The sequence below is a fragment of the Uloborus diversus genome, chromosome 3 (genome assembly GCF_026930045.1).
Source record: "Uloborus diversus isolate 005 chromosome 3, Udiv.v.3.1, whole genome shotgun sequence".
Taxonomy (NCBI): Eukaryota; Metazoa; Arthropoda; class Arachnida; order Araneae; family Uloboridae; genus Uloborus; species Uloborus diversus.
Genome location: NC_072733.1, coordinates 170,955,769 through 170,983,430, shown reverse-complemented (window position 1 = coordinate 170,983,430; position 27,662 = coordinate 170,955,769). Strand labels below are relative to the sequence as shown.

General features: G+C 33.2%; 1 protein-coding gene across 1 annotated transcript in view; it reads left to right on the top strand.

Moving 5' to 3' along the window:
* LOC129219050 (gamma-aminobutyric acid type B receptor subunit 2-like) overlaps positions 1-27,662 on the top strand; it is a 156,802-nt gene that overhangs the window by 105,545 nt on the left and 23,595 nt on the right. The window contains exons 11-16 of the mRNA XM_054853370.1: positions 6,819-6,969; positions 10,703-10,838; positions 17,405-17,521; positions 25,214-25,336; positions 25,787-26,125; positions 26,444-26,602. Coding sequence (XP_054709345.1) covers positions 6,819-6,969; positions 10,703-10,838; positions 17,405-17,521; positions 25,214-25,336; positions 25,787-26,125; positions 26,444-26,602 — 1,025 coding nt within the window. The remainder of the gene's footprint in view (positions 1-6,818; positions 6,970-10,702; positions 10,839-17,404; positions 17,522-25,213; positions 25,337-25,786; positions 26,126-26,443; positions 26,603-27,662) is intronic.

Below are 27,662 nucleotides of genomic sequence, written 5' to 3'. Positions count from 1 at the left end.
AATTTCGGAATTCAACGAGTGACGCCCCCTAGTTTTGTGACACTGTAATAAAAAGTAACGTGTGCAAAATTTGAACTCGATCGGTCAATAATAACACCTGCCCCTAGGACGTTGAACTTTAACACTTTTGATAATTTTCTGACAAATCTTCCAGTTTTTATTTCAGATCCAGTACATCGTTTCTCTCAGGTTTGCAAACTATTTTTAAAGTGAGGTAGTGTTAAAATTGATCTTTTTAATTACTTTATAGTTAATATCATCTAAAGATTTTCGTTGAATACGAATGAAATAATGCTTTAGAAGCTTTCCTTAATCGTACTCAGTGTATCTCGATAGTGTATATTTTTCCGATAGTCTTGGACTGTCTGTAAAATAAATTGCTTTTGTGACTCATATTTGGTAAATTGGTTGAGAAATTCTTCGATTAATTCTGTTCCTCTTTCAGTTGTATCATTAACAACTTTCAGCATTTTAACGATCTCTCTTCCCTTTAAATAGCTTCCTTCTTTACACGAATCGGGATCAAATAGGGAAAAATCTTTTAGCATTTGTAACTTATCAAACTGTTTTATTGACTTTTGTAATTGATTCTATAAAGAGGAAGGTCTTCACTAAGAAAGTATTCCAAATCATCTACTGTTATCTGAAATTTTTTATACAGTTATCAGACACATCTTTCTTATCACAAGCATTTTTAGGCTAGTCTTTTCCTATCTTCAAAGTTAATTCCTTCATCCAATACGGACAAAGCTACTAGTTTATCCCCTAAATACCACAAGTGATTTATGAGTTTTTCAATCGCTGCTTCAGCTGCATGCTTGTCGTCATTTTGTACGCTCCTAGTTTTTTAGACACATTATATATTTAAATGAACCTCGATTGGGTTTCTGCGAAAAACCCATATCTTCATCATACAGCATTTAACTGTAAAACAGCTCTGTAAAACAGCATTTAAGAGCCATTATTTTGAAATTCAGACAAAAAACGGAAATTTTGGCAGTGACCATTTTTGATTTTCCTAATTTTTTTATATGACAAAGTAGGTCATGAGAAGTGAACATTCTGAAATTTTTAGCCTCCCAAAAAATTTTTTTCGCTCGTTAAAAATTTCCAAAGTTTGAGGTTTTGCAGCGCTTATTTAGAAAAATTCTAAAAGTCGCATTTGAGTGCGCTTTAGCTCTTTACAGAAACACCACCCCACGGTTATGTTTATATTTATTGGTTGTACTGTATCCAGTGATGATGACTTCATAGTTATTTTGGTTGGGGGTTGTTGCTTTCTTCAGATTAGGGGTCGCAAAGTATGGATTTTATCCGTTTTCGCGCAAGTTCAACCTGCGTTATTTCCCCCCAAAAAGCCACCCCCCGAAAAAAAAATGTGACATATACTGAAAGTTTATACTATGAAGAGAGTAAATAGCACAAAATTTGTTTGAGGTTTAATTTTTTTTAGGAGAAAAATGCCCTGATATTTTTCAAATTTTCAAAAATTGTGCGTTTTTGATCGCAATTAACTCAAAAGAGCATCACTAGGAAAAAAAAAAAACCTTTTATATATTATGGTACCTGGCTATGTGTAAAACATCATGAAAAAGAAAACAGCATGGGATCTCTTCTGGTTTTCTAGAAAATATTTTTTTTGTAGCTCATTTTATGCGTTTTCTCGTGCGTAAAACGTATGTCCAGTATGCAGATTAGATCTGCTAAAACATAAAGGATGTAGTAAGAATGTATATATGTATGTCTAAAGAAAGAGAAAAAGACTAGCACTACTTTTATTTTCTGATTTTTACAAATTGATGGTATTTTAATTGCAGATAAATCAGAAAACGATAAATAGATATCATGTATATATATATATATATATATATATATATATATATATATATATATATATATATATATATATATATATATATATATATATATATATATATATATATATATATATATATATATATATATATATATATATATATATATATATATATATATATATATATATTGATTTATCGTATCAATCCCAAAATAATTCTTTCATATTTATTTATTATGTCCATAGCAATGGAAGAAATTTCATGAACAATATCTGCTTCACTTTCCTCTAAATGTCTATTTTTTATGTTATCTTCAAATACCTCTAAAAGGCTGTCGGTTCTTGATAAATCAGTATTATTTGCTTTTTTTTTTTTTTTGCTTTGTATATCTGCTATTAGCAGCTTGAACTTGACCTTTTGTCAGATATTGTTCGGTTGGAATATTTTTATGTCTCCAATCATCTCTGTTCTCATTGCATGTTCTACTTAGTCGGACGTCTGATTTCTCCAGGTTTTCTCACCATAAACGAACTTTTCTTAAACTCTCTTTGTTTCATTGAAAATCGTGTACTTTTACGAGCTGGGAGAGCCCACCCCTCACATGAGATTGACAAAATGTTTTCTTCTTTGTTTCTCATTGTTGAGTGGTAGATGCCTGACCAAGAACATAAGAAACAGAACTCTGAACAGGTATTTGAAGATGACATAGAAAATAGACATTTAGAGGAAAGTGAAGCAGATATTATTCATGAAATTTCTTCCACTGCTATGGACATAAATAAAAAAGAATTATTTTGGGATTGATACGATAAATCAATATATATATATATATATATATATATATATATATATATATATATATATATATATATATATATATATATATATATATATATCGATTTATCGTTTTCTGATTTACCTGCAATTAAATACCATCAATTTGTAAAAATCAGAAAAATAAAGTATTGCTAATCTTTTTCTCTTTCTCTATTCACACATATATACATTCCTACTACATACTTTAAGTTTTTGCAGATCTAATCTGCATATTGGACACACGTTTTCCGCACGAGAAAACGCATAAAATGAGCTACAAAAAAATTATTTTCTAGAAAACAAGAAGAGATCCCATGCTGTTTTCTTTATCATGATGTTTTACACATAGTCAGGTACCATAATATATAAAAGGGTTTTTTTTCCTAGTGATGCTGTTTTGAGTTAATTGCGATCAAAAAAGCACAATTTTTGAAAATTTGAAAAATATCAGGGCATTTTTCTCCTAAAAAAATTAAACCTCATACAAATTTTGTGCAATTTACTCTCTTCATAGTATAAACTTTCAGTATATGTCGCATTTTTTTCGGGGGTGACTTTTTGGGGGGAAATAACGCAGGTTAAACTTGCGCGAAAACGGATAAAATCCATACTTTGCGACCCCTAATCTGAAGAAAGCAACAACCCCCAACCAAAATAACTATGAAGTCATCATCACTAGATACAGTACAACCAATAAATATAAACATAACCGTGGGGTGGTGTTTCTGTAAAGAGCTAATGCGCACTCAAATGCGACTTTTAGTATTTTTCTAAAAAAGCGCTGCAAAACCTCAAACTTTGGAAATTTTTAACGAGCGAAAACAAGTTCTTGGGAGGCTAAAAATTTCAGAATGTTCACTTCTCATAACCTACTTTGACGTATAAAAAAATTAGAAAAATAAAAAAATGGTCACTGCCACACCTTGTCTGATCTTCAAAATAATGGCTCTTAAGGGCTTTCTCTCTTTCTCTTCATCTAAGGTTAATTTAAATTGTTTCCTATATATATATATATATATATATATATATATATATATATATATATATATATATATATATATATATATATATATATATATATATATATATATATATATGAATTTTAAAACAATAAATTCTTTTTTTCGCCTATCTGGCTCAGAGATAAGCTCCAGGTTGCAGAAAACACATCCCTCTAGGAGGGACTTCACCACGAAATATTATTTCAAGTTATGAGAATTCTCTGTAACCTTAAAGGGAAAGATCTTTCTCAATTCCGCTTTGTACGAACGTAAATGTGTCAGCACTTTCGTCTTTTAGAATTTAAGTGATAGGTGCACTTCTTTGAAATATTAAAAATTCTGAATGATGGAGATCTTTCCACAAAATTTTGATGCACTTAAATAATGAAATATCAGCTCTAGAACTAAGAAAGGCAAGAAATTTTTTAAACACACACTCTGCAGTACGATTTCAAATGCATGACAATAGCAATCCAAATGTAATATATTACCGTTCTGTTTTTGCTCTAAAAAATGCATGCGCAATTTATACGACCGGTATTGCAAGCAGTTGTATCAAACACTACAGCTTGAACAGTTAGTATAATAAAGAGCAATCATCTAAGATATCATATACAACTGAAGAAATTTCAAGTTCAGTACCTGAAGATATTTCAGGAATTCTGAGCAGCTGTACAACATTAGGACCTGACGCTATAACGGCCTATCGGCGTTCTTTTTCCAGTTACGTATGGAAGTAGCTTTGTATACCAGGGAATAACTACAAAATCTTAATTTAAATTCATGAAATTTAATTTTACCTCTCGAAGATTTTCTTCTGCTCTCAAAAGGTATATACGATAGATCACAAGGTCATTTGGACTTAAATTTACTGCATCTACATAGACTGTTAATAAATGAACAGCATCTTTATCCCTAAGATGGCATTTGTCTAACAGTGATGAAAGGCGAGCAGATATGAATAGTTGTCAAGCTTTTTTGCGTTGTGGTAGATCAGATGTAAAAAAAAAAAAAGGTTCAATAGGTTAGGATAGAGACCCATTTCGTTTCTAAATCTTGTGAATCGCAAGAAGAATTAGATGATAATAAAGGACTATGTATTGAAATAGAAGAAAATTAATTTAAAGTATAGATTACTATATAGATTTTTACATTATTTCGATCTGAAATTTTTTTTAATTTATATTTTAGGTATGGAAAATACAGTATATATATTTATGATAGAGCAATCAAGGATTTTTCGAAATTTATATTTTAAAAATTAAAATCTAACTAAGCATTCAAGCATATTTATAACTAAAGACCGCCAATTAAAATATAATTGCCATTACTTATATTTATAGCATTGAAACCTTGCGACCCTATTTGCCACACCTATTACATAGAGAGGAAATTTTGTAAATCAACGCCCCCAAAGACTGGTGGAAGCAATTTGCTGATGTCAAAGATCATTCATTAATGGCCTTTAGAATCCCTAGTGTCCATCTTGGTGAAAAGAAATGTTCCCCTGCCGCTTGGTTTAGAATGATCGCAGAACAGCGGTATGTTTGAACCAAGGCCGTTGGTGTACATGTACCCTCTGTAACATGTAAAATTTTACAGAATCAAAGTGAGAGAATGGTCGGTCTGGAAGTAGCAGCATCTATTGAGGTTCAAAATTACTTTAAATACAAAACGTTAGAATGTTTTTACAAAAAAATGAGAAAATCCGCATTTTTTTCTCCGAAACTCAAAAAAGGGGGCCCTAGGGGCACGTGTTAATATTCATGGATTGACTTAAAATTTTTCAAGGATCATAAACTTGTACAGTGGAACAAATTGAGGGGGCGTCGCGTAAAATATTTGCAACTTCAAAAATAAGGACCACCCTAATATATATATATACCATTTTTTGGGGGGAGGAATAAAATTAGACCCTGCTTTGAGAAAAATGCTTATAAAAATGTTCAAAGTAAAGCAATAAATCTGAGGGGGGTTTTCTCACTTCGAAAATACTATACTCATTCGTTGTGTATGGGAGCGTCCTGATGGGAAGTCACTATGACCTCCCAACAATGTCCTTATTTGGTGAATTTCAAGACATAATTACAATTTTGAAATGCCCGAACGCTCGTTTTCATTAGATATACTTATGTGTACATACCCGTGCTTCATCATTCGGCAAAATTTGGAGTTCCGTTCGGCAAATTGGGAATTTCCACTCTCCCAAAAATTTATGTTCGAGGTGCCTCTGGTTGCATTAGTTAAAGAGCTCTTGTTTCTTGGCGCTACATTGCTCACTCGTGAATCATATGAGGCAGTGAAAAGCAAAGGGATATGTGTGGACATTTTCAAGTTTTGAGTAAAACGCGTTTAAAGATAACGTCCTAGGTAGGCTTTCATTGAAAATATTTTTTAACTCATGCTGTATAGCAGCACCTACCAGGGCTACTAGTACTATCTCTTGCCCCAAGACAGAGGAGAGGTTCACCTACCATTTGTACTGGTTATCTCCAAATTTTAATTTTGCCACTTACATCAATTTGCTTCACACAGCCTCATATGAATTTCAAAGATCTTAAAATGTATGTATAAGAATATAACGTATGCATCTAAATCAGAGTTTTTTTAATGGAACAACTGACTTTCTTAATTACCTAAAACTCGGTTTTATACTTCAAAAGTATACTATATTTATTTTTTTTTACGAATTTGTAATTTTCGTTGTGTGACTACTAATGATGCTACTACTAAACTAAATTATTCATTTAGTAAGTATTCTAAATATTTTCGCTCATTGTTTTAAAGTTTTCTTTAGTATCTGGTTAGTCGAAGTAGATTTATACGTATTCTTCACTGCCAAACCAGTTCCTCGTAGCTCAAAACATGTGCATGTAATTATTTTCAATTTTTGCATTTTATTAACTTTTGCTTAAAATTAATACATAACCAAGTAGTTTTCTGAATTCCAGGCAGAAACATTTGCATTCACACACAATAATGTTAGCACTGGAATTAAATTAACGAGAAGAGTTAACATAAAACATGTGTCAAAACCCTTTTAAACTTAAGTTAAAGGATTTACTATTTGCATTGAAAAGTGAAATGGAAACTTGTTTTCTTATCACGTAGTTTTAATAACAATAATATTTAACGGAAAAAGTAGTAGAGAGTAGTTTTTTTTTACTTTTAAATCTCATTACAGGTGGCAATCCTCCTATTTCTAGTCGTGTCATAATCAGAAGAATAGCAGTTCTTGATCGACGAGTGTTTATATGTGTTACGGCATTAGCTGTTCTTGGAGTACTTTTAGCTCTCATCTTCTTGTCATTCAATCTTTACTACCGCAAAGTTAAGTAAGTACTTCTTAAATTCTAAACTGTGCGCAAAAAGTTAATATTTTCTCTGCTCTCTGATAATCACATAACAGTAGAAGAAAGTTACATTTTAACCAATAGTTGCAACTGAGCTGTACAACTGTCTTCTATATTTTGTCTTATTTCTCTTAAAACAAAAAGCAAAGAACAAAATAAATATTACGATAAAATAAATGAAAGAGTGATAGAAGAATTTGTCTCCCCCCCCAGATACATCGATTGAAATGCAATTCAAAAATAAATTAATTCAATGAATATTTCAACAAGAAAAAAACTTTGAGATTGTTTGTTTGTCCATCTGTGTCACCTAGGAACTTTTGAGAGAAATAATTGAAAAGAATAACTCGTAAGTGACTAGGGTGAAATTGCTACACGTGAACTTCTTTGATTGCTTTAAATGTCTCCCTCAATTTTTGCAGGGGAGCCCACCCCCTTAAAAGTAAGGGCGCAGCCCCCCTCCCCAGATCGGAAGTCCCCTTAAAGGAAGGAAAAACACCCCCCACCCATAAAAATTTTAATGCCACAGTCTGCACCGTGAACCCGACCCTCCCCCTAGGTGACACCCCTAAATTTTGTGCTTGTTACAAGGCAAGAAACGGTTGAGTATCCGACACACGATCCTCCCCCCCCCCTCCCTGTAGCAAGCACAAAAGTGGGGCAATACCAAAAATGTTCACATGTCATAGTAGCATCCTCTTAGTCGCAAATTCAACCCCACTTAAGCAAGCTTTCTCTAACAAATCTTCGCCTGGACATATCGATCACAATAGTGGCATGTCTCAAAAATACAGCATTGGAGAAAACCCAAGTTTTACGCTCTGAATTATTCTCAAAAACTAAACTATACAAAAAATAATTATGATATTTTGTATGCTTGGTTTTGTTAACTATATTAATAGTGTGAAGTTCAAATTTGCAAAAACTTCATTTGAATTGTGAAGTTTTAATAATGTGCCGTTATTGGTTACATTATTTACACGCCACCACGCACCAACTATAGAGTCTGGTGGGGGAAAGTGGTCAATGGGGTAAAGTGATCAAATAAATGGCTATAGTTTGGAAACAAATGTTCGAATGAATGAAAATTTTATTTTAGAGTAGGGCAGTTAGAAACTACATTCTGAATGCAAAATTTTACAACTGGCAAAATTTTACTTCGTAAAAAAAAAATCATTTTGTCTGAATATGAAAAATTTTAAAATCTAAACACCACTTTTAACTTCCTTGAGAAATTTTGTTTGTTAGGATTATGAACAGATTGACTGCACAGGACGCTCTTCCTAGATGTCTCAAGAACACTTACTCCCTAGCAGTTAGCTGAATCTATTTTGGATAATTTTTTAGAACAATTTAAGTAATACGTTGTAAAGTGGTCATAATATTAGGCTTAACGAATATTGTTGTTCTAATGTCACTTAATCTTTAAGTATAGGGCATATATAAATTAAATATTAATTTCACTTAATGTGTATTGTTTTTACAGTAAACGGGGCTAAATATACGGGTATATGCGTATATATACGCATATATACTCGTGTAGGCACGTATATAGACGTATTCACATAAATGCACCAATAAATACTTATATGGGTATCTGCAAGTATTTTTTATGTATACAGATATACATTCGACTATGCACGTATATGCTCGCTTATACTCGTATATATACGAACACTTATATACTCAGGTAGACACGTATATACACGTATGTACTCGAGTAGATACTTACATACAAGCATATGATATACAAGTATACAGGGTGAGTTTAAACTCTTGAGCAAATTATTAAAAGGTGTTAGAGGGGAGGATAAGAAGCAAGAATCATATAAGGAACATATGGTCACAGTCACAATGCTGTCGCGCTACATGCACACAAAGTCAGATACTGATGGATGCAAAACAGGACACAAATTTATAACACAAAGACGATTTTACACAATATTTTAGATCTTAAGAAAGTTTTAAAGCGATTGATGAAATATGCAGCCTGCAGCTGTAATACATGCGTCGCAATCACAAATCACTCTCTGTTGCAATAACGGGACTATTGATAAACTTTCATCAATCACACATATATTTGTGCATATACTTGTAACTATAAAAGTATTTAAATGTACAAATATTAGAGTTATTTATAACGGTTTTGCATCTATTTTTAACTATGACCACTTTATTCCACCCCATGGAGTAAAGTGGTCATAAATACATAGGGAAAAGAAGGTGTTATAAAGCTGACCAAATCAATATTTTTTTTCCTAAAATTCAATGTAACGTATTCTTTAATAATGCAATGTAAAATAACAACAAAAAAAGTTGAAGTGTGTAAAGAATGTATTGTATTTACTGTCCACCTAAGTTGAAAATCTACGATTTTATCACTACTTTACCCCACCAGACATTATAAACTTTGCAAATACCGTGGCAAAAAAGAACAGTACGTTAAAGTTTTAAACCAATAACTATCGTGTTTTTTTCTTTCAATTTTTTGAAATGTGCAATTATTGTCGCGGATATCAGATATATTATATATATATATATATATATATATATATATATATATATATATATATATATATATAATATGTGTGTGTGTGTGTCAAATTTGAGTTGGTCAAAAGAATAACAGGATCTCTGAAAAAAATATTATCATTCATCCCATTTGAAATAAGAGGATTTGTTTCAAATAAACAGTGTCAGAAAGGGCTTTTAACTATAAATACTTGAAGGTAAAGATTTCTTTTTTATTTCATTATTTTTAAAACTCTCTTTGAAGAGTTCAAAAAATTTTATAGGCAAAATTCAAAGCATTTCTCAAAACTGAACCCCTTTGAAACAAAATTGTTACACATTATACTTGGTAACACAGAACGCCGAATCCAAGATAAGATGATTAACAGTTATATATAAACCTTTCTCGCTTAGAAATAAAAAAATAATTCATTTTTAAAAGCTTTTTCAACGACTTCTGCCACCTTTCTCCAAAACCATCCCAGTAGTATTTAAGAAGCATGACCTTTAAAAATCTTGTACAGATGCTTTGAAAAGTATTAGCCAACTATATTTTAATTATAAGATTCACTAAAAAAAATTTTATTTTTCCTTCCTAAGATCAAAACGTTTCTCTAATTTCTAATGAAGTACTTCTTTCTAAAATTTTGACACACATTACTACTCTAAAATCGTTACAATATGAATTTTCATTTTAAACGATAGTTACATCTGTCCCAGAATATCGTATTCACAGACAATAGCGAGAAAAACTAAAAATGTTATTTCGAATATATTTTTTCAGATACATGTAACTTTTTTAAAAACCTCTTTTTCTTTCGTCTAAACTAGCTCAAATGTTGTTACTGAATTATTCAGCAAAATCACCAATATTCTTTTTACAATAGCTTTTATCGTGGAGCCTCTTCAAACAGAAAGTCTTTTAGCCTAAAAGACAGCTTTTTAAAGCTTAGAAATAAAAGAATAAAACTTGAGTATTTTTACTTAGAAAAAAAAAATATTAGACTTATACCAATGCTATAAAAACTGGAACGCAATTGAAATGCATTCTAAAGATGAAAAACAAAATACATACTACGAAAGTTACTATTTGATTGCATATGAAGAGTCTATTATTTTGAACGTTACAAGCAATTTGAAAGGTAAATTTTGTCTCAGACACCTGAAGAATTAATATGTAACATTCTAAATTTTATTCTGACAGGTTCATTAAGCTTTCCAGTCCGAATTTGAATAATTTCGTCGTTGTGGGATGTGTGTTGGTGTACATCGCTGTTATTTTACTGGGAATGGATCATGGAACTTTAGCCAGTGATGATCACTTCCCGGTCATTTGTTCAGTGAGTATTTTCCATCGCATGCTTTGAAACTTAATGTTCAACCTTGATTAACAATTATAATTTACATACAATATTCAAGGTATGAATCTGAATTTTCTTCAAGTAGAAAACGTGACTAAATTCTAACCTGTTCGGGACATATGGATATTTTAGACAATGGGTAAAATTGAAGCAGTATTTTCCTTGGCATTATGTAGATTGAAAGGCATACGAAGAGTCTTTTAATAGTTGTGAAGAAGGTAAATTATAATTTAAAACCGCGAATTAAGCCTTGTTCCTGTAAAATTTCACCTGACACGTATGCCTATTTGAATTGCTGATAAATGTGTCAGTTGATTAAATGTAGGAATGAATGGAGCAAGTGGGTCATCCCCCTAAAACTGAAGTATGGATCAAGTTTTCAAACTTTTTTACACTGATCATGTTAAATCTCATCACAGTGATTGGTTTTGCATATATTTGGGTGTCGTGGAATTTTTTCTAGGTCATAACACTTAATGAAAGAAAATTCTGAAAAAGAAAAAAAAAATTTGCAAGTTCAAGCAACTTTTTTCAAAAAAAGTGTTTTCAGGTTAGTTTTTATTATTTTTTACAATCATTAATTTTTCATGAATGGAATAATTTAAAGTTCATACTGCAACAAGAGTATTTGTGCAAAATATTATTAATAAGTGTTTAAGAAAAGGGGTCCCACTTATTCCTTAAATTTTCCGTATAAGGGGAAAGTAGGTCCCCCCACTATGGGGTAAGTGTGTCCCCCTATAATAGTGAGGATTTTAAAATCAAAAACAACTCTGATGAAATATTTGTATTGGTGAAATACAAGAAAACTATGATGACCTAGTAGGAATTGATAGTTCAGCTACAAAAGCTGGTGATTATGTATTAGTGAAACTTACATCAAAGTAAACCATAATGCATTATGTAGGTCTGATGTTGGAAGTTGATGATAGAAATTTTTAAAAAACTGCTGAATTTGCAAGAACGAATAGAAGTGGTGACTTTTTATTGGCCTGGTATAGATGATGTTGGAATTCCTGAGGATGAAGTCGAGTATGATGATAGCTCTTCCCTAGCACACTTTAAACAGACGGAGTCATTTAGTGTGTCCAATTTCTTTTCCAACTTATAGTTTTGGCTAATTTACAGAAATTGACCTTAATCAACTGTATTACATTTTTCAACACACTTTTGTATGTTACAAGTAAAATATGTACCTATAGACTGTCAATAAATTTCACAGATGTAATTGTTTTGTTTTTTGTTTTAAAATGTTCTGTCAAACAGATTTAAAAGACAGTAAATGTCTCGTAAATAGATGAGTTTAGAAAAAATAATTCATACTAAAAATTTATATACCTTATCGAGCAAAACCTCCTTACCCCTTCTTTAGATAAGCCTGATTTAATTTAAATAAAAGGGGTTTGACCCACTCACCTCTTATTATAGGATAAATGGGGCGCCCATCTGATTTTTTTTTTTTTTTTAATGTAATCGTTAAGAACATTTAAATCATTATTTTAGAAAATAATGATGAACTTTTGTTCATTAATAATGTCCAATATAAAATAAGACACTAAGTTTAATTGTTTTTGTTTCAAACCTTTTGTATAAGGTTTGGAAAACGAACTGTTCTCAAAAGGAGTCCGTCACACTTACCCCAATTGACTCTATTAAACCAGAACTTCGTGCTCATATCGTTTTCAAGACAATATTTAATTTTTTTTTAAAGTCTTTCTCCAGATCACCACAAAAATTATAACGGTATTTACAAATTTAAATGAACATCATCAAAAAACAAGCGTTGTGAAGACTATACAGGGTGTTTCTGAACTCTTGGGCGAAAAGAATACTTTTAGCGAAAATAGCAAACGAATCGACCAATTTTTCTGTTTTTTATGACCATTTGAAATTTTGTACCCTAAATTTTAATGGCGCCTGTCTCCTTCAGAAGATATTTGGCATCCTTATTTTTGACGTTATATTGTTTGTTGTGATATGTACTAACCCCCCTTTAAGTTTTGCCCAAGAGTTCAGAAACACCCTGTAGAACTAGTATTACTTATGTCCATATCAAAAAGAAATAAAGAAAATTACGATTTCTCGATTATTCTAAATTTTATCACATTAATGACAAGTTATAAGTATATACACTGAAGAGCCAAAACATTATGACCACCCCTAACTTTTTCAAACAACTCGTCTGGATGACGTGGAGACTACATGATGAGGCAGGATTGGTTTATAACTGGAGCTGGAGAGGGTAAGGCTTCATTCGAGCACTTTCTTTTGCAAGTTATGGGAAAGGGTAACGATCTTAGCGAATTTGATAAGGGCAGATTGTGATGGCCCGAAGTCTCGAAACGAGTATCTCAGAAACTGCAAGACTGGTATGTTGTTCAAGATCTGTCGGTTGTTAGTACTTATGCGAAGTGGAAAAAAGACGGTGAAACCAACAGTAGGCGTAAAGGACGGCCACGCGTCATCAAAGATAAGGGACGTCGGAGACTAGGCCGCTTGGTAAAGCAAAATCGGAGGCAGACTAATCAACTAACAGCTCAATACAATGCAGGTGCGAGTAGAAGTATTTCCTAACACACAGTTCAGCGGACACTTGGATATGGGACTGCGCAGCAGATGTCCCACTTGTGTGCCTCTATTGACCAATCATCATCGCCAACTACGCCTACAGTGGGCCCGGGAACACAGAGACTGGTCCTTAGATGACTGGAAGAGAGTTGTCTGGCCCGACGAATCGCGATTTCTTGTTCATCTCGTGGATGGTCGTGTCAGGGTTCGCGGTCTTACAGGTGAACAGTTGCTCCCGTCTTGTACCGTTGGTCGTAAACAGGCTCGTGGTGGCGGTATTATGATTTGGGAGACTTTTTCCTGGCAGGCTCTGGGACCCTTAGTTGTTGTAGAACATACCATGAAGGCTGTGGATTATTTGAACATCGTTGCCGATCAGGTGCACCCGTACATGGCGTCGGTCTTCCCTACTGGAAATGGCATTTTCCAGCAGGACAATGCCCCCCGTTATAAGGCTAAAATTGTGCTGGCGTGGTTCCTGCAGCATGATGAAGAATTCCAATTAATGCCCTGGCCACCAAATTCACCGGATTTAAATCCTATAGAGCAGATTTGGGGTTTCATGGAATGGCACTCAGAGCTGAAACACCACCATGTCAAGATATCTCAACTTTGCGTGACCGCAGTATTAACATTTGGTACAATCTTCCTCCAGAAGTCTACAAAGAGCTTGTGGCATCCATGAAAAGGCGAGTCGCAGCTGTTTTGCAGGCCAAAGGTGGCACAACGCGTCATTGACTGGGTGGTCATAATGTTTTGGCTCATCGGTGTAGTTGAATGAAATAATGAACACACGTGTAAATTAAGACATAGTGCATTCTGTAATCTGTTTATTTGTGCTCAACAACGTTATATATTTCCTGTTGCACGTAAATATTCCATATGCAACCTGAAGTTAAGTTTAAACTCGTCCGTTAAAATGACTACCACACTCAACAACTGATGAGACGGCAAAATTTTCATCCAATTAAATTTCTTTTCTTTCTTTTTTTGTGATTCTCGTGTTAGTGTAAAATTTACTGAATAGTATAACTCTTTTCCCCCCTAAAAAATTATTTAAAAAAATGGCTAAAATTATTAAAAGAACTCCATTTTTTTGTCGAAAGTAGTCTCCTGAACTGAATCACAGTTAAAGTCTTTCTGTCTCAAAAATGTAGCATGAAGAAGGAAAGTGGTATGTATTATAAACACTGAGTGTCTAGGGATCTTCTCAACTTTGCCTCTTGAACGAAATGTTATCGAGGAAACTTTGCTTCATCTCGTTGCAACTAGTATCTGGAGAAACTGTCTCGGGGAACTTTCATATGGGACGGCTAAGTCCCGTATTCTAGCTAAAGCGCAATACTTGATATAAGACAGTGAATGAGATATTATTTTAGGAAAACAATAAGTGAGAGAAGACTCCAAGCCACGTTCACAGCACACTTTTCTACCTGATAAATAACCGCTCCAGCTCGGAAAAAAACGGTTGAAAAATTCCCCGTTCACATGAAAAAAGAGGTTATCCATTGTACCAGAGAAAGCGGTTTTTACCCAGCATCCTTAGCGGCTATACCCAGCAAGTAGACGAACTTGTTTCGCGTCGCGTAATGCATTCTAGGTAAGAACTCCGCTTTTACTCCAGAAGGAAGCAGGAGGAGAAAATTCCATATATACCCCGCAAATAAGCAGAATGCGATGAAAAGCCGGTTTTTTCCGGGGTTGAAAGTGCCCATGGAAGCGCGCCTAAAATGCGATAAGAAAATCATTAAGTGGCAGCAAATGTAAAAATTGTGTGATGCATATATTTTTCTGCTCTTAAGTTAGTGCTCTGTTCAGTTAGTTAATCAGAACTCCATTGTAGCTATCAATTCAACAAATATAAATTGCAATGAAATTTACCATAACTTGAAGTCTCGTAAATCTTGAAACGTATTGTTACAGCAGTAACAATCAAGTATCAAAATAAATATAATGCGATTGAATTGAAAAACCAACGTAAACCAAACATAATATTTTGAAATAATAGTGTTTTCAACATTAATAACTATTACTATTGCGTTACAATGAAAAATGGTCAGTTTATTTATTCATTAAGATTTTGAATTTTAGTTTGTTTTTTGTTAAATTATTTTATCTTATCCCAACTATAAGGTTTAATTATATTTCTGCTCAATTTAAGAGTCAAATTATTTATTAATGACGAATTAAAATTATTTTAGTTATTCCGATTTCCTGATTGGCTGGTGAAGTAGTATATATTTTCTTTAATTATTAGTCATCTGTAAAAACGACTACCATATCCTGCAAGTCTAGAAAAAAGGTTAGTAACGGGGAAATATGAATGTTCACATTATTGAGTACCGTGTTAGAACTTTTCTCACTAATATTCGCAAGGAAAGCCAACTGTGCAGCAGTAAAGAAAAGTAGTTTGTTCTCGTATGCTTATTGTATCTTCTTTTTTCTTCGAGAATATGGGTGAGAAAAATTTAACATGAAGATTAAACTTATGGTTGTGAAGTTCCGACTTTCCAAACGGGAACACCCGGTATATGAAAAAAACATTGTAAGCGGATTTAGTTACCTTATTCATTTGATATTTGTTTCAAATATGATTCAAAAAGTGACATGAACTTTCAAGGTGCTATTCGTAAAAAGCTTCAGTTTTAATAATTATAGGTTTATTATTGTGCTCTAATATATCGCTCAAATCAAGTATCTAAACTTAAATAATAGAGAGCGTTTGGGTTTTAAGAGCAATTTGAATTCCAAATACCGTCCAAAGTGGTCCAAAAAACATGATATGAAGCGATCGTTGCGGGGGGAGGGGACGACCTGCAAGAACATGAAACCAATTTCATTGAATAAAGATATGAAGGGCATTTAATATACAAGATGCTCTAAACGTCTACCATCCCCAACTATGATATTATTAGAATGCCGGTTGTCAAAATGCTTGAGCAAGCAGAACTGGTGCCATTGGGGTCAGAAAAATCCTCAACTCGGTGTCGTCTCACCGCTGTATCCAAAAAACGTCACAGTGTGATGTGCCATATTATAGAAGAGAATAATTAGTCCGATATTCATTGACGATCTGGTGACAGGAGTGAAGTATCGAGAGTTGCTAGAGCGTCACTTTGGCTCGCAGATACCGGTTCATGGAGGGAGCATCAATCCCTTAGAGCAGAAATTAGTTAATGAAGAGAGCAAGTCTAATCACTGGCTTAGTAAAAGCTTACCTAAAGACCCCAAGTCACGTGATTCAATAACGACGAATAGTTGGCACGTTTTGCATGAAACGAGCAAAAGAAACCTGATTTCTCCCAATGATTTCCTTTAAAATTCCTCACGTGACTTTGGGTCTTTGTTTCAAGAATGAAAGTCTTCACTCCTTCCATTTTATGTCTTCTCAATGGGTGGGGCACATCCCCAGACAGCTGCTGATGTCTCCGCGTGACTTAAAACGACCTTTGGTGACCGTTGGATTAGATGGAGACACAGTAGATGATGGAGACCACATTAGATGGAGAGAAATTCACAAGGAACTAAAGAGAGTGCCCTCCTCCCCCATACAATTCGGATCTTAAATCAGTGCGGTTTTTCTTATGGAGTTGCAACAGCGACAGAAACTTCAGGAAATCCGATTCACTGGAGGACCCTAAAAATCAATCATCAAAAGGAAGATTGCACCTTTTTGACTAGACACATTCCACCAAGTTGTAGATTTTTCACACACGGCTTTGTAACACTATAGTCGAGGACAGTACACATTTTGAGCATCTTGTATATGAAATGTCATTCATATCTTTATTCCATAAAATACGTTTCATGTTCTTGCCGTTTGTCTTTTTACCATGACAATCCTTTACTTTCTATCATGCTTTTTGAATCACCCTGTAGATGTTAAATTTCAGGACAGATATTTCAAGTATTTGAGGTAACTTGTTGTTTCTTTAGTTACTGTTTGATTTTTAGTAAGTTATGTGTTTTTTCCTCAGGCTCGAGCATTCCTACTTTCTGGAGGATTTTCTCTTGCATTTGGGTGCATGTTCATAAAAACCTACAGAGTTTATTACATTTTTATCCGGGCTAACACTGGAATCGTCAAAAGCAAAGTAAGCACATTTATAGTTATTGCATTTTTTATTTCAGAATTTTGTGTTTGCGTTCTACATTGTACTGCAAAACTAATAAAGTAAATGATCATGCTTTCTTAATAGCACAAACGTACTTGTATATCTATGTATGATTTTCTTTCTTGAATGTGTTTGTGGAGTGAAGTCCTCCTAAACGGCTGGACTATAATGTTGGTGACATTTTGTGTGTTTGTGATTATGATGATTCAAAACTGGTTTAGTTTCAATTTGATACGATAGATTTTTTTATTGATTAATTTATTTATATGTTATTATTGATCATTGGATGGTTTAGGCTAATAATTATTAAGTTTTAACAAGCAGCGCTGCTATCGCTCTTTAGAAGTTTTTGACATACTAGTTACACGTGCTTATTGAGAATATTACAGCTTTAATCATTGAAATAATCTTTTAAATTGTGATTATTGTACGTACATATCGAGCAACTTGGTAAGTTGCAGTATTGAAGAGAATATTGAATGATAGTTTTTATTTATTTTAACGATTAATACTCGTACAGTCAATATGACTTACAAATTTGAAGTGTCAGTTCACATCTGGCTCAATGAAAGTAAAACTGAAAGTTTGGAAAAAGTCGATGGTTCGTTGAAAATAAAACTAAAATGTCATTCAAATCGATCGACACTGTTGTCGATCCTGAGGAAGTGGCTAACTTTCGTGTTGAATTCTTGAATTCACTGGATTTAACTGGAATGCCACATCAGCGATTAAAAAATGGTTCACCAATAATCTTGCTTCTAAATTCGAATACACCAAAGCTTTGCAATGGCACGCGATTGTGTATTAAATAAATCATTGGAAATCTACTTGAAGCTCCCAATTTTGAACTGCAAGTTAAAAGGTAAAGATGTTCTTTTATCACGGATTCCATTGATCTCTTCAAATTCACCGATTCCCTTTGCTTGACATTCGAAATGACCCTTAGTAAGTTGCACGGTCAAACAATCTTAATTTGGGAATTGGATGTAAAAAATCAGTTCTTTTCACATAGCCATGCGATGATGCGTTTTCGAAAGAAAAATATTATTCCTCAAATCACATTAAAAACAAAACAAAGGATTATAAATATATTTCAATTTATATTTTTATCCGTAAAAAGTGTTATGAAAATGATTAATATTATCTTATTTTGTGATTATTTTTATCTTTTTTGCTCTTATTTGAAACGACTTGAACTGTACTGAACACATACACTTACATGATTTTAATAAGTCAAGTTGTAATAAATGTAATAGATGCCAGGTATTTTGAAAACACCTTCTTCTTAAAAATTTTCTCATTAAAACGGACCAAACAATTTATTGATAAAATTTTATTTATTAATTAATTTATTTTTTTGAAAAAAAGTTTAAATTATTGAATTTACAACGCTTAAAAAGGCAAGGTCTGTCGGTTCCGCTAGTAAATATATATTTATATCATTCTCATTTTCGAAAAGCATTACCGTTAATAGTTTCAACAGTAACTAATTATTGATTTATTTTTCAAAATAGCTCCTGCTCTCTTTTTCTTTTCTTTTTTTTTTTGAAATGACTTCTTTCTAAAGTTATGTAAATATTTGAAAAGTTTTCAGCATGAAATTACATGTAAATATACAAGAAAATATGCGCAATTTTTGTGGCAATCCTGTGCTCTGAAATCAAACACCGTGATTTATTTTTTGATTTTAATTCCGTCAGTTTATATTGAAAATAAGATTCAAAATTCTGTAAGATTTATAGTACAGATGAGGACAAAAACTTCTCGATTCCATTATTTTCTGAAGAGATTCGTATTTTCGCCAACATAAAACTTTTTTATATGTATGAATTATGAAACTTATATTTGATTTTCCTGGTGTTTCATTCCTTAAGTTTCTCTAGAGAACAAGAGAGTGGAACTTTTTAATTACAATAATAAAATTTCGTTTAAAGCCCGTCAGAAACAAAGTTTTCAAACAATGTGCTGGCTTAGAAGTCGATGGTCACAAAGCATTACAATAAGAAACGTTGCTATTTGATTTTTTTTTTTTTTTTTTTAATGTCCATATGATCCATGTCATTTAATAACAAAATAAATTACCTTACAGTAAAACGCAATGACGTTTTTCCAGTCGTACAGAAAGATATATTCACGAAATAAATTTTAAAAAATGTGCGTAAAAGTAGGGAAGACAAAAATGTTTTCCCTGCACTTAGAATATATTACAGAGAATTGATTCCGTATCCAGTTAATAAACAGTTCTATAAAAAAATGACAACAGCACCCAGAAACTTTCAGCTATTTAATTTCTTAATTTATTGGAACTTACAAGAATAATATGCTAAAATTTTCCAACTATCAGCAAACAGTTCACACTGCCTGGCAGCTTAATAATTTAATTTAACTTTTCAAATTGCAAAAGTTATATGCTGCTAAATCGACGGCGAAAATAATTCGTGCTATTTTCTCTTGCACTTGAAGTTGATTAATTACTGGTTGCTAATTTCATTTTCCCTGAGTAGTTCCCAGATATTAGTACGACTAAAATGTCTCTTTCCTTATTTAATATTTCAAGTAAAACTGTCAAATTCAACTCATTCTGTTATTTGTAATGTGTGCAATTTGAAATTCATTTAATTTTACACTTGTTTTCCGAGAACTTAATTAATTTTAAGAAAAAACTCTTTGCATGAAAGTTAATGTTTTGCAAATTACATTCATGTTCATTATATTAGAGAAAAAAATGAAGCACTCTCTTTAAATTAATACTGCTCGCACTAGATATACATGAAACATCTCAATTTATCACAAATTTCGTGCTCTATAAAAGGTCATTAAAAGGTCGTTTTTATTTTGAAACTGGAATCAACTTAAAACTTTAAATGTTTATTGTGTATAAGTTGCTGGTTAAAACAAATGTTTCTAATAAATGCAGTATTTACTTATGAAATGGTAGTTCAAATACCTTAATGTACTTGTCTTAAAAATATGAGAAAATCGAAAAAATAAAAGTATGATGTAATTGTTGTACTAATCACCAAAAACAAATTTAAGACTAATGTGTACTATAGTACGTTGGCAAAAAAAAGTTCGATTGAAATCAAAGCACAAAGAAGGTACTTAAATTTCCATTGAAAGCAAATGCACATTTAAGGAAGCAAGAAGTAAAGGGAAGTTATTACGAAAAGTAGCTTAGCATATGAAACTAGTACAAAGTTCAGGTCAAGATGAAACTTTAGGGTTCTTCCCTAAGAATATTTTCTATCCTCGAATCTTATATGCAACTAAAGGGCTCCGCCCCCTGCTCGTTTCGCTCACCAACCGTTGTTCGCCACTTGAGGTGGCTCCATGCCGCCTGCGGTGGACGATAGTTGATTATTTTGTTTTTTAGCCTCGGGGATGTCCGGAGGGGTGAGACAGCGCGGAGAGGGTTTTAGAGGGGTGAGATACGGCAGAATAGTTTAGCTTCCACTAGATGTCCTGCATGTAACTGTACCGGTATTGGCCTAGTAGACATTGACAGTCCAGAGGAGATAGGGTTCAAGTCCAATTGTAATCAACATTTTTACACAAATTCTCTAGTGTGAACACGAAATATCCATAGAAACCCATGTTTCGTTTTTTGGATTAGATAAAACTTGTTCCAACGTTGCAAGGTAATTTGAAAGCGAATTATAATTGTTTTTAGCTAATTTCATGCTGAAATATAGGTCAGCCTTCGATTGAAAATCCATTATTGATCACGGTCATTGTTGAACAATGGCTTTCATTTATTTACATTTATTGATGACTAGCTGTACCCGACGCGCGTTGCCACGCCAACAAAAAAAATACATCATTATACTGATTTTCATGACAATCGGTTGAACGGGGCAGAAGTTGCTACTCTGCAGTGCCACCTGGTGGCGAGTGGCTTCAATGAGCATATTATGCACCTTCTCCGTGGAAAAATACATATATATAGCAATTTTCATAATAATCGGTCTAGGTATCAAGTGAAGCCGTGACTATACTCAAATTTTGTACTCAGTTTGCAAGATCAATCAATCGCTAAAAATATCAAATAGAAAAAGTTTTAAATCCCCCCGTTGCATGAAAAGCCATAAACCAATAAAGAAAGAATTTATTTGTTCAAACTCAAGAAAAATGGCAACAGCTAACTTCTTATCAATGAGATCTTTTACGCGAATTAATTTCTGCAGTCGATAATTTTATTCGTATTTATCCAATGGATTGTGACCTTAATTGGAATAAAAAAGGAACTATCGATCGGATTTTTTTCGAACTGGTCTATAAACATTCCCAGTGCCAAAAATAACAAACGGTGAAAGTTTCAGCCAAATCTGCCGGGTAGTTTTTGAGTTCATGGATGACATACAGACAAACATTCATTTATATATATATAGATTTTAATGCTTTTTACTTCTGCATGTCTGACCCCTTAAGGTTTAGAGAGGTGAGACAGGGCGGAATGTCTTCCTCTCGATACCTTGCATCAAACGCCAGCTCTACATTCTCCTACGAGAGCACGAGAAGTTTTTTATGGCCGAGAGATTGGGGCGAGGGGAGCGCTGAACAAGAGAGGCGTACACACTCTCGGGCGCGTGTTTTGCGCGGTAGACGTCACCAGCATTCCCGCACTTTTCAACTGTCAATGTCAAACTGCTTCGTTTGTTTACAAAATGGACCACGAAGTAGCTGCAGCTTTTGCCCGATGTGTGTGCGTATCGGAAGTCCACATCAAGAAGGCAAAAAAGAGATGGAAGAAGTTTTGAACTTTGGTAAATTTGTAAACGTAATAATGCAATTTAACAGAAAATGAAAATATAAGAGTAGAACAGTGAGGCGCACTCAGGAGTTCTTCCTGGAATAAGTTAGAATTTTTCGGATGCGTGAAGAGGGGCAAAATAAGCATTTTTTAAATCTCTCCCTGATTCATGTAGATTTTTTTTAAGTTTCAAATTAGTAAAGTTTTATACAGTTTTTATTTTAATTATAAACTGACTTAATAAAATTTCAGGGAAGATTAAATTATTTCGCTTCTGTTCTCAATGCTATCTTTCTCTCTATCTATCGGAACACAAAATTAGTTTGAATTTTCAAATCATGAAAGATACACTCCAATCTAATGGGGTTGTTTCCATCAGTCAAAAGTACTATACTTAGTCACTCAAGTTGATAGAATGAGCAAAAAAAAAATGACATGGAGCGAGGAAAATCTAAAATGTTCAAAACATTTTAATTAATTTTTTTAAGTGTCCGATTTTTCAAACAAGACGTGGTCTTTGTCAGACGTGGTCTGACGTCACAAATGATGTACTTTGGCGCTACTCCGCTGGCGCGTTGAATGTTTACGATAGTTGTCTACCGCGTTTCCAGGTTATGATACTACAGAAGCGAAGTAGGTATTGCGCTCTAGGTTTACTATCAACCATATCGTTGCCACTATATATGTGAGTAAAGAAGAGAATAAAATACTCCACTCTGCGCTAATGACATTAGTGAATGGTATTTCATCATTTGTGATGTCATGTGCAAAAGCGTAAAAAATGAATCCGAACCGATTAAAATATATATATATTTTAAAGATATTAAACTTTTTCAAATTATTTAAAAACTGGTCAGACCCTATGTTTTTAAACATGTTCTTTCAGAAAAAAAATACTTTTAAATTTCGGAAACAATCCAATTTTGCTCAAATTAAGAAGAAACATTGAATAAAGAAACATGCAAAATATATTATTAAAAAAAAGGATAAGAAAAGAGAAAGAAGATGACTCCTCTGTGGAGAGAAAATTCTTTTGGGAAAAGATTTTTTACAGCAGCTGTATTTTAAGAAGAGATATTATCAACCATTTCCTAAAATTTCCAAAATTAAAGACCCAAAAGCGTAATTTTAGGCCTTTTCTTTGGTCTGGTCAATAGGGTTATGGCCATTTTTGAATTGCTTCTGATCTCTTGGAGGGGCTTAAGACCCTTAGCTCCCTCCATGGGTGCACCAATGGAGTAGAACAAATTGTTTAGTCTCCCTCCTTCAGTAACAAAAAATAATTTTTAAATAAACTTGAAGCAAGCTGATGATGAATTCAGCGTGCATACCAGGGCTGCGGATTCGGAAGGAAAGTAACCGACTCCTAATTCCTGGATTTTGAAACGTCCGACTCCAACATTATTTATTCATTTATTTTTTATTTATTTTATTTTAATCCCCCCCCCCTCATGGGAAGGAGCAAAATGAACAGGATTAATTTGATGCTCTTTAATGTTTAAAAAATAGATGTTGATCAAATCGTGTACTTTCAATTTTTGAAAGCTGTATCTTGAGAGAATAAAAGCTTTTTTGCCAAGTCGAAAAACCTTTCTTGAGAAGAGGCGGTCCGCCCGGGGTGACACCCATCTGCAGGGTATAAATAGGAGACGACGTAGGTAGCTATTACAGAAAGTTCGATTAACAGTCAAGCCAGCTGGTTGCCAATGACAATTATTTTCTCATTAGTAGGCCTTTATACAATACATATCTAATCGAACCAATTGGTAGTCAGTTATTTAAATAAATGCAAGGAGAGTCTGAAAATTAAAGAAAAAGAAGCCGGGAGTCGGAGTCGGTCTGTTTTCTAACGACTCCGACTCCCTTACTCCAAAATCAGTCCGACTCCGACTCCACAGTTAGCAATATGTACATTGCAATATATAAATCAGCTAAAAATCTTATGCATTTAATGAGTACTGCCAAAAACTTTTTTTTTCAAGCAGTTGAACTGAATTAACTCATTTTAATAATGCTGTTTTAAGTACAGGTGAATTATTAAAAGTACAGGGAAAATTAAGCTAAAACCTGAAAATTAAGTTTAACAAATAATTTTAAAGCTTGATTAAGAATTCTTAATAGTTTTGGAGTTTTCAACCTTGAGTATTTCATATATATGTACTAAAATAAAACTTATAACACTAGCATTTCATAGTTAAATTTTAAAATTAAATAAAAAGCAGATAATAATAAGCAACGTGCCCATAAAATATTAAATATATTACCAGTCATAACGAGCAGCAAAGAGCGAAGAAATGAGCTATAGTTGCTAAAAACGAAAACAAAGCAAATTCCGCGCGCGGACCGATGGCGGCGCCATCATGGCGCAGCAGTAGCTCTCCTAATCTTTTTGATTCGAGTTGAACTTACCGCCAGAAAACGGAGACGCCACGAGGCGAGGCGAGCAAAGAGCTCCCTCCACATTCTCGACCTCGCACTGTCTCGAGGTCTCGTGCAAGAGTGTGGATGAGGCCTAACAGTACTTGTATTGACCTGGTAGACATAGCCAGTCATGAGGAGATAGAGTTACAGACAGACAGAAGCGCACAGAGATAAATAGCATAGATTATTAGATTATACACAGAGTGTGAATTATTCACACTCATTTTTGGGCGAGAATTTCTTTTAAAAACACTCGAAATTTACTTGCACCATTTTTCTTTCAAACAAGCAACTTACAACCCTTTGCAACTTAATGCGTTTTGTTCAACTCTATTGACACACAGATACTAGTTTCAAATGTATGAGTATAATTTCTTGATGCTGTATTAGCTATTAAAATTACTTGAAACTGCAATTAAAAAATTATGATACAAGAATTGGTTATAAATGTATTTACGTTTGTACATTGGCTGTTGCATAATTGTACTTTGTATCTGCAGCTCCTTCATGATCAACAACTACTAGGAATGGTTAGCGTTCTTCTTTTGGTTGACTGCATTTTAGTGACGTTATGGGTGACTATTGATCCAATGGAACGCCAACTCACCGACCTATCAATGCAAGTAAGTAAAAACTAACTCCTTTTAACATGAATAGCAAGTGAAACGATGAAAGTAAGGTATAAATGAATTTGTAAAAGCTTCGACCAACGTTAAAAAAAAAGGTTGGTTGGTAAAAAGGTTGAATTTAGTGTAAATTTAGAGCGGTTGAAAGCTTGCTGCACGCGCCTGAAGTTTGAAATTTAAATTAAAGTCGTACGGGTCCACACAGTCCTCTACTCTTGGTTGTTCACTGTGCAGTCATTTGGTTTGAATTAATAAGTAGCTTACCAAATCGCTACAAATTCATGCTTAGGAATTGACGCAAAATGCAGCAAATTTTGAAAAGTTTTATGGCCAAGTCGAGCAAGATCTTGGGATGCTACGGGTATGCTTCAGGTATTGGTTAAAATGGAAAACAGATAATTTTTATATTTTATATATATAGGTAACTTTATTGCTTTACTTTTTCAGGTGAATAAAGATGAAAGGAATGTAGTGTACCTGTACCTTCGAGAACATTGCAATTCCCCTCACATGGCAAAATGGCTTGGAAGTTTGTATATCTATAAAGGCTTGCTTCTCGTAGTGGGTTGTTACATGGCATGGGAGACAAGACACGTCAAAGTTCCCGCATTGAATGATTCCCAATACATAGGAATGAGCGTCTACAATGTTGTGATCACAAGCATCATTGTAGTCGCTTTAGCAAACATCATACCTGCCGATCGATACACTTTGACCTTTGTTTTAGTGTCAACTTTGATATTTGTTTCAACAACTACAACGTTGTGTATCCTTTTTGTACCGAAGGTAAGTTAAGATATTTTGCTTTTTTTATATCGTCGTCAATTGGTACATAATTAATTGCTCGTTTTCGATTTTTTTTTCTCTTTAATACTTCAATTTCGACGCATTTGTGATGTTTTTGTGCATTTTTTAGAAAATATTTTACGAACAAAAAATACCAAGTAATTGTATATCTATGTGTAATATTTTTTTTAGAGTTTAAATTTATCTTAAGCATCTTGACTTTTAAAAAAAAGAAAAAACGTTTTTGTTAAATTAGATATTATTTAATAACAGTATTTTGCCATTGTTACACTAACTTGACTTTTTTTAAACATTCAGATGCATACTATTTTAATGGACCCTGATGGTACGACAATCATAGCAACACCTGGCGTTAAAGTAGAGTGCAAAACTCGTCGCTTTGCCATGGACGAACCGCGAGAATCAGTCTACAGAGCTGAAGTTCTAAATAGAGCTTTGAAAAGGGAACTATTAGAGGTATGATTATAAAAAAAGTTCCTAATTAGCTCAAAACTTTAATTAAAAAATATGTAAAGATTCAGTTCCCACTGTCAGATATTTTAACATAAGTAAGAAAACACTAACATTTTTTTACTCATTTATTTAAAAGACGATATTAACTCTAAAAGTTCCTCTTTATTTAACAACACAAATGATTTAACGCTTTGTTTACACCTTAATCTCATACACTATAACAGCATTGATTCAACAATATTTTTATCAGGACTAAATTTAACTCCATATGGACATGGGCATAATTTGAAATTGACCACCAGTCTGTTTGGCACCTTCACGCGCTTCTATTTACAGTACAATACCTCTACAACTAATCTAATAGTATTTATGCTTTGAAAATTCTCATTTTTATGAGATGGATGAAACTATACAACAAAAAACTCTATTTACACAATTATAATAACAAAAAGATGTTGATTTAGAAGATAAAAATTTACTGACATTTTGCACCGACCGAGAAGGAAGGTAGCTGCTTACTTTACTTTAAGAAATTCAGCATGGAATCATGTCCTAAAATAAATTCATTGATTTTAAAAAGAAATAGCAGATACTGCAATGTTCTGTTATATCATTTATGTAACCAGTTGATCCTGCACAGTATTATGTTCATAATTAGTAGCAATTAAAATTTATTATATTGTTTTATCATTTTTGTAAATGATTTGATTTCAAGAATTAAAGGGTACTTTAAGCGCGAAAACAATAAATGAAAAAAAAAATCAATGCCAGTATACCCCAAAAGGCAACAGAGCACTTCGGAAAGCAAACAGGGATTCAAACATCAATATTAGCCAGAAATTTTTCAATAAATTTGCAAAACATGTTTGTTTTTGCTGATGACAATATTGTTGCCTGAACAACGGAGGCAATCAAAAGAGCTTTTTATGTCTTTCGAGACCAAGGCTTAGAATTAATTAAAAATAAACTAAACTACTTACTAATGCTTTGAAATATAGCAATTTTCAAATCACAAACTAACTACTAATACTTAGAAATATGAAAGTACATGTGATATCATTAA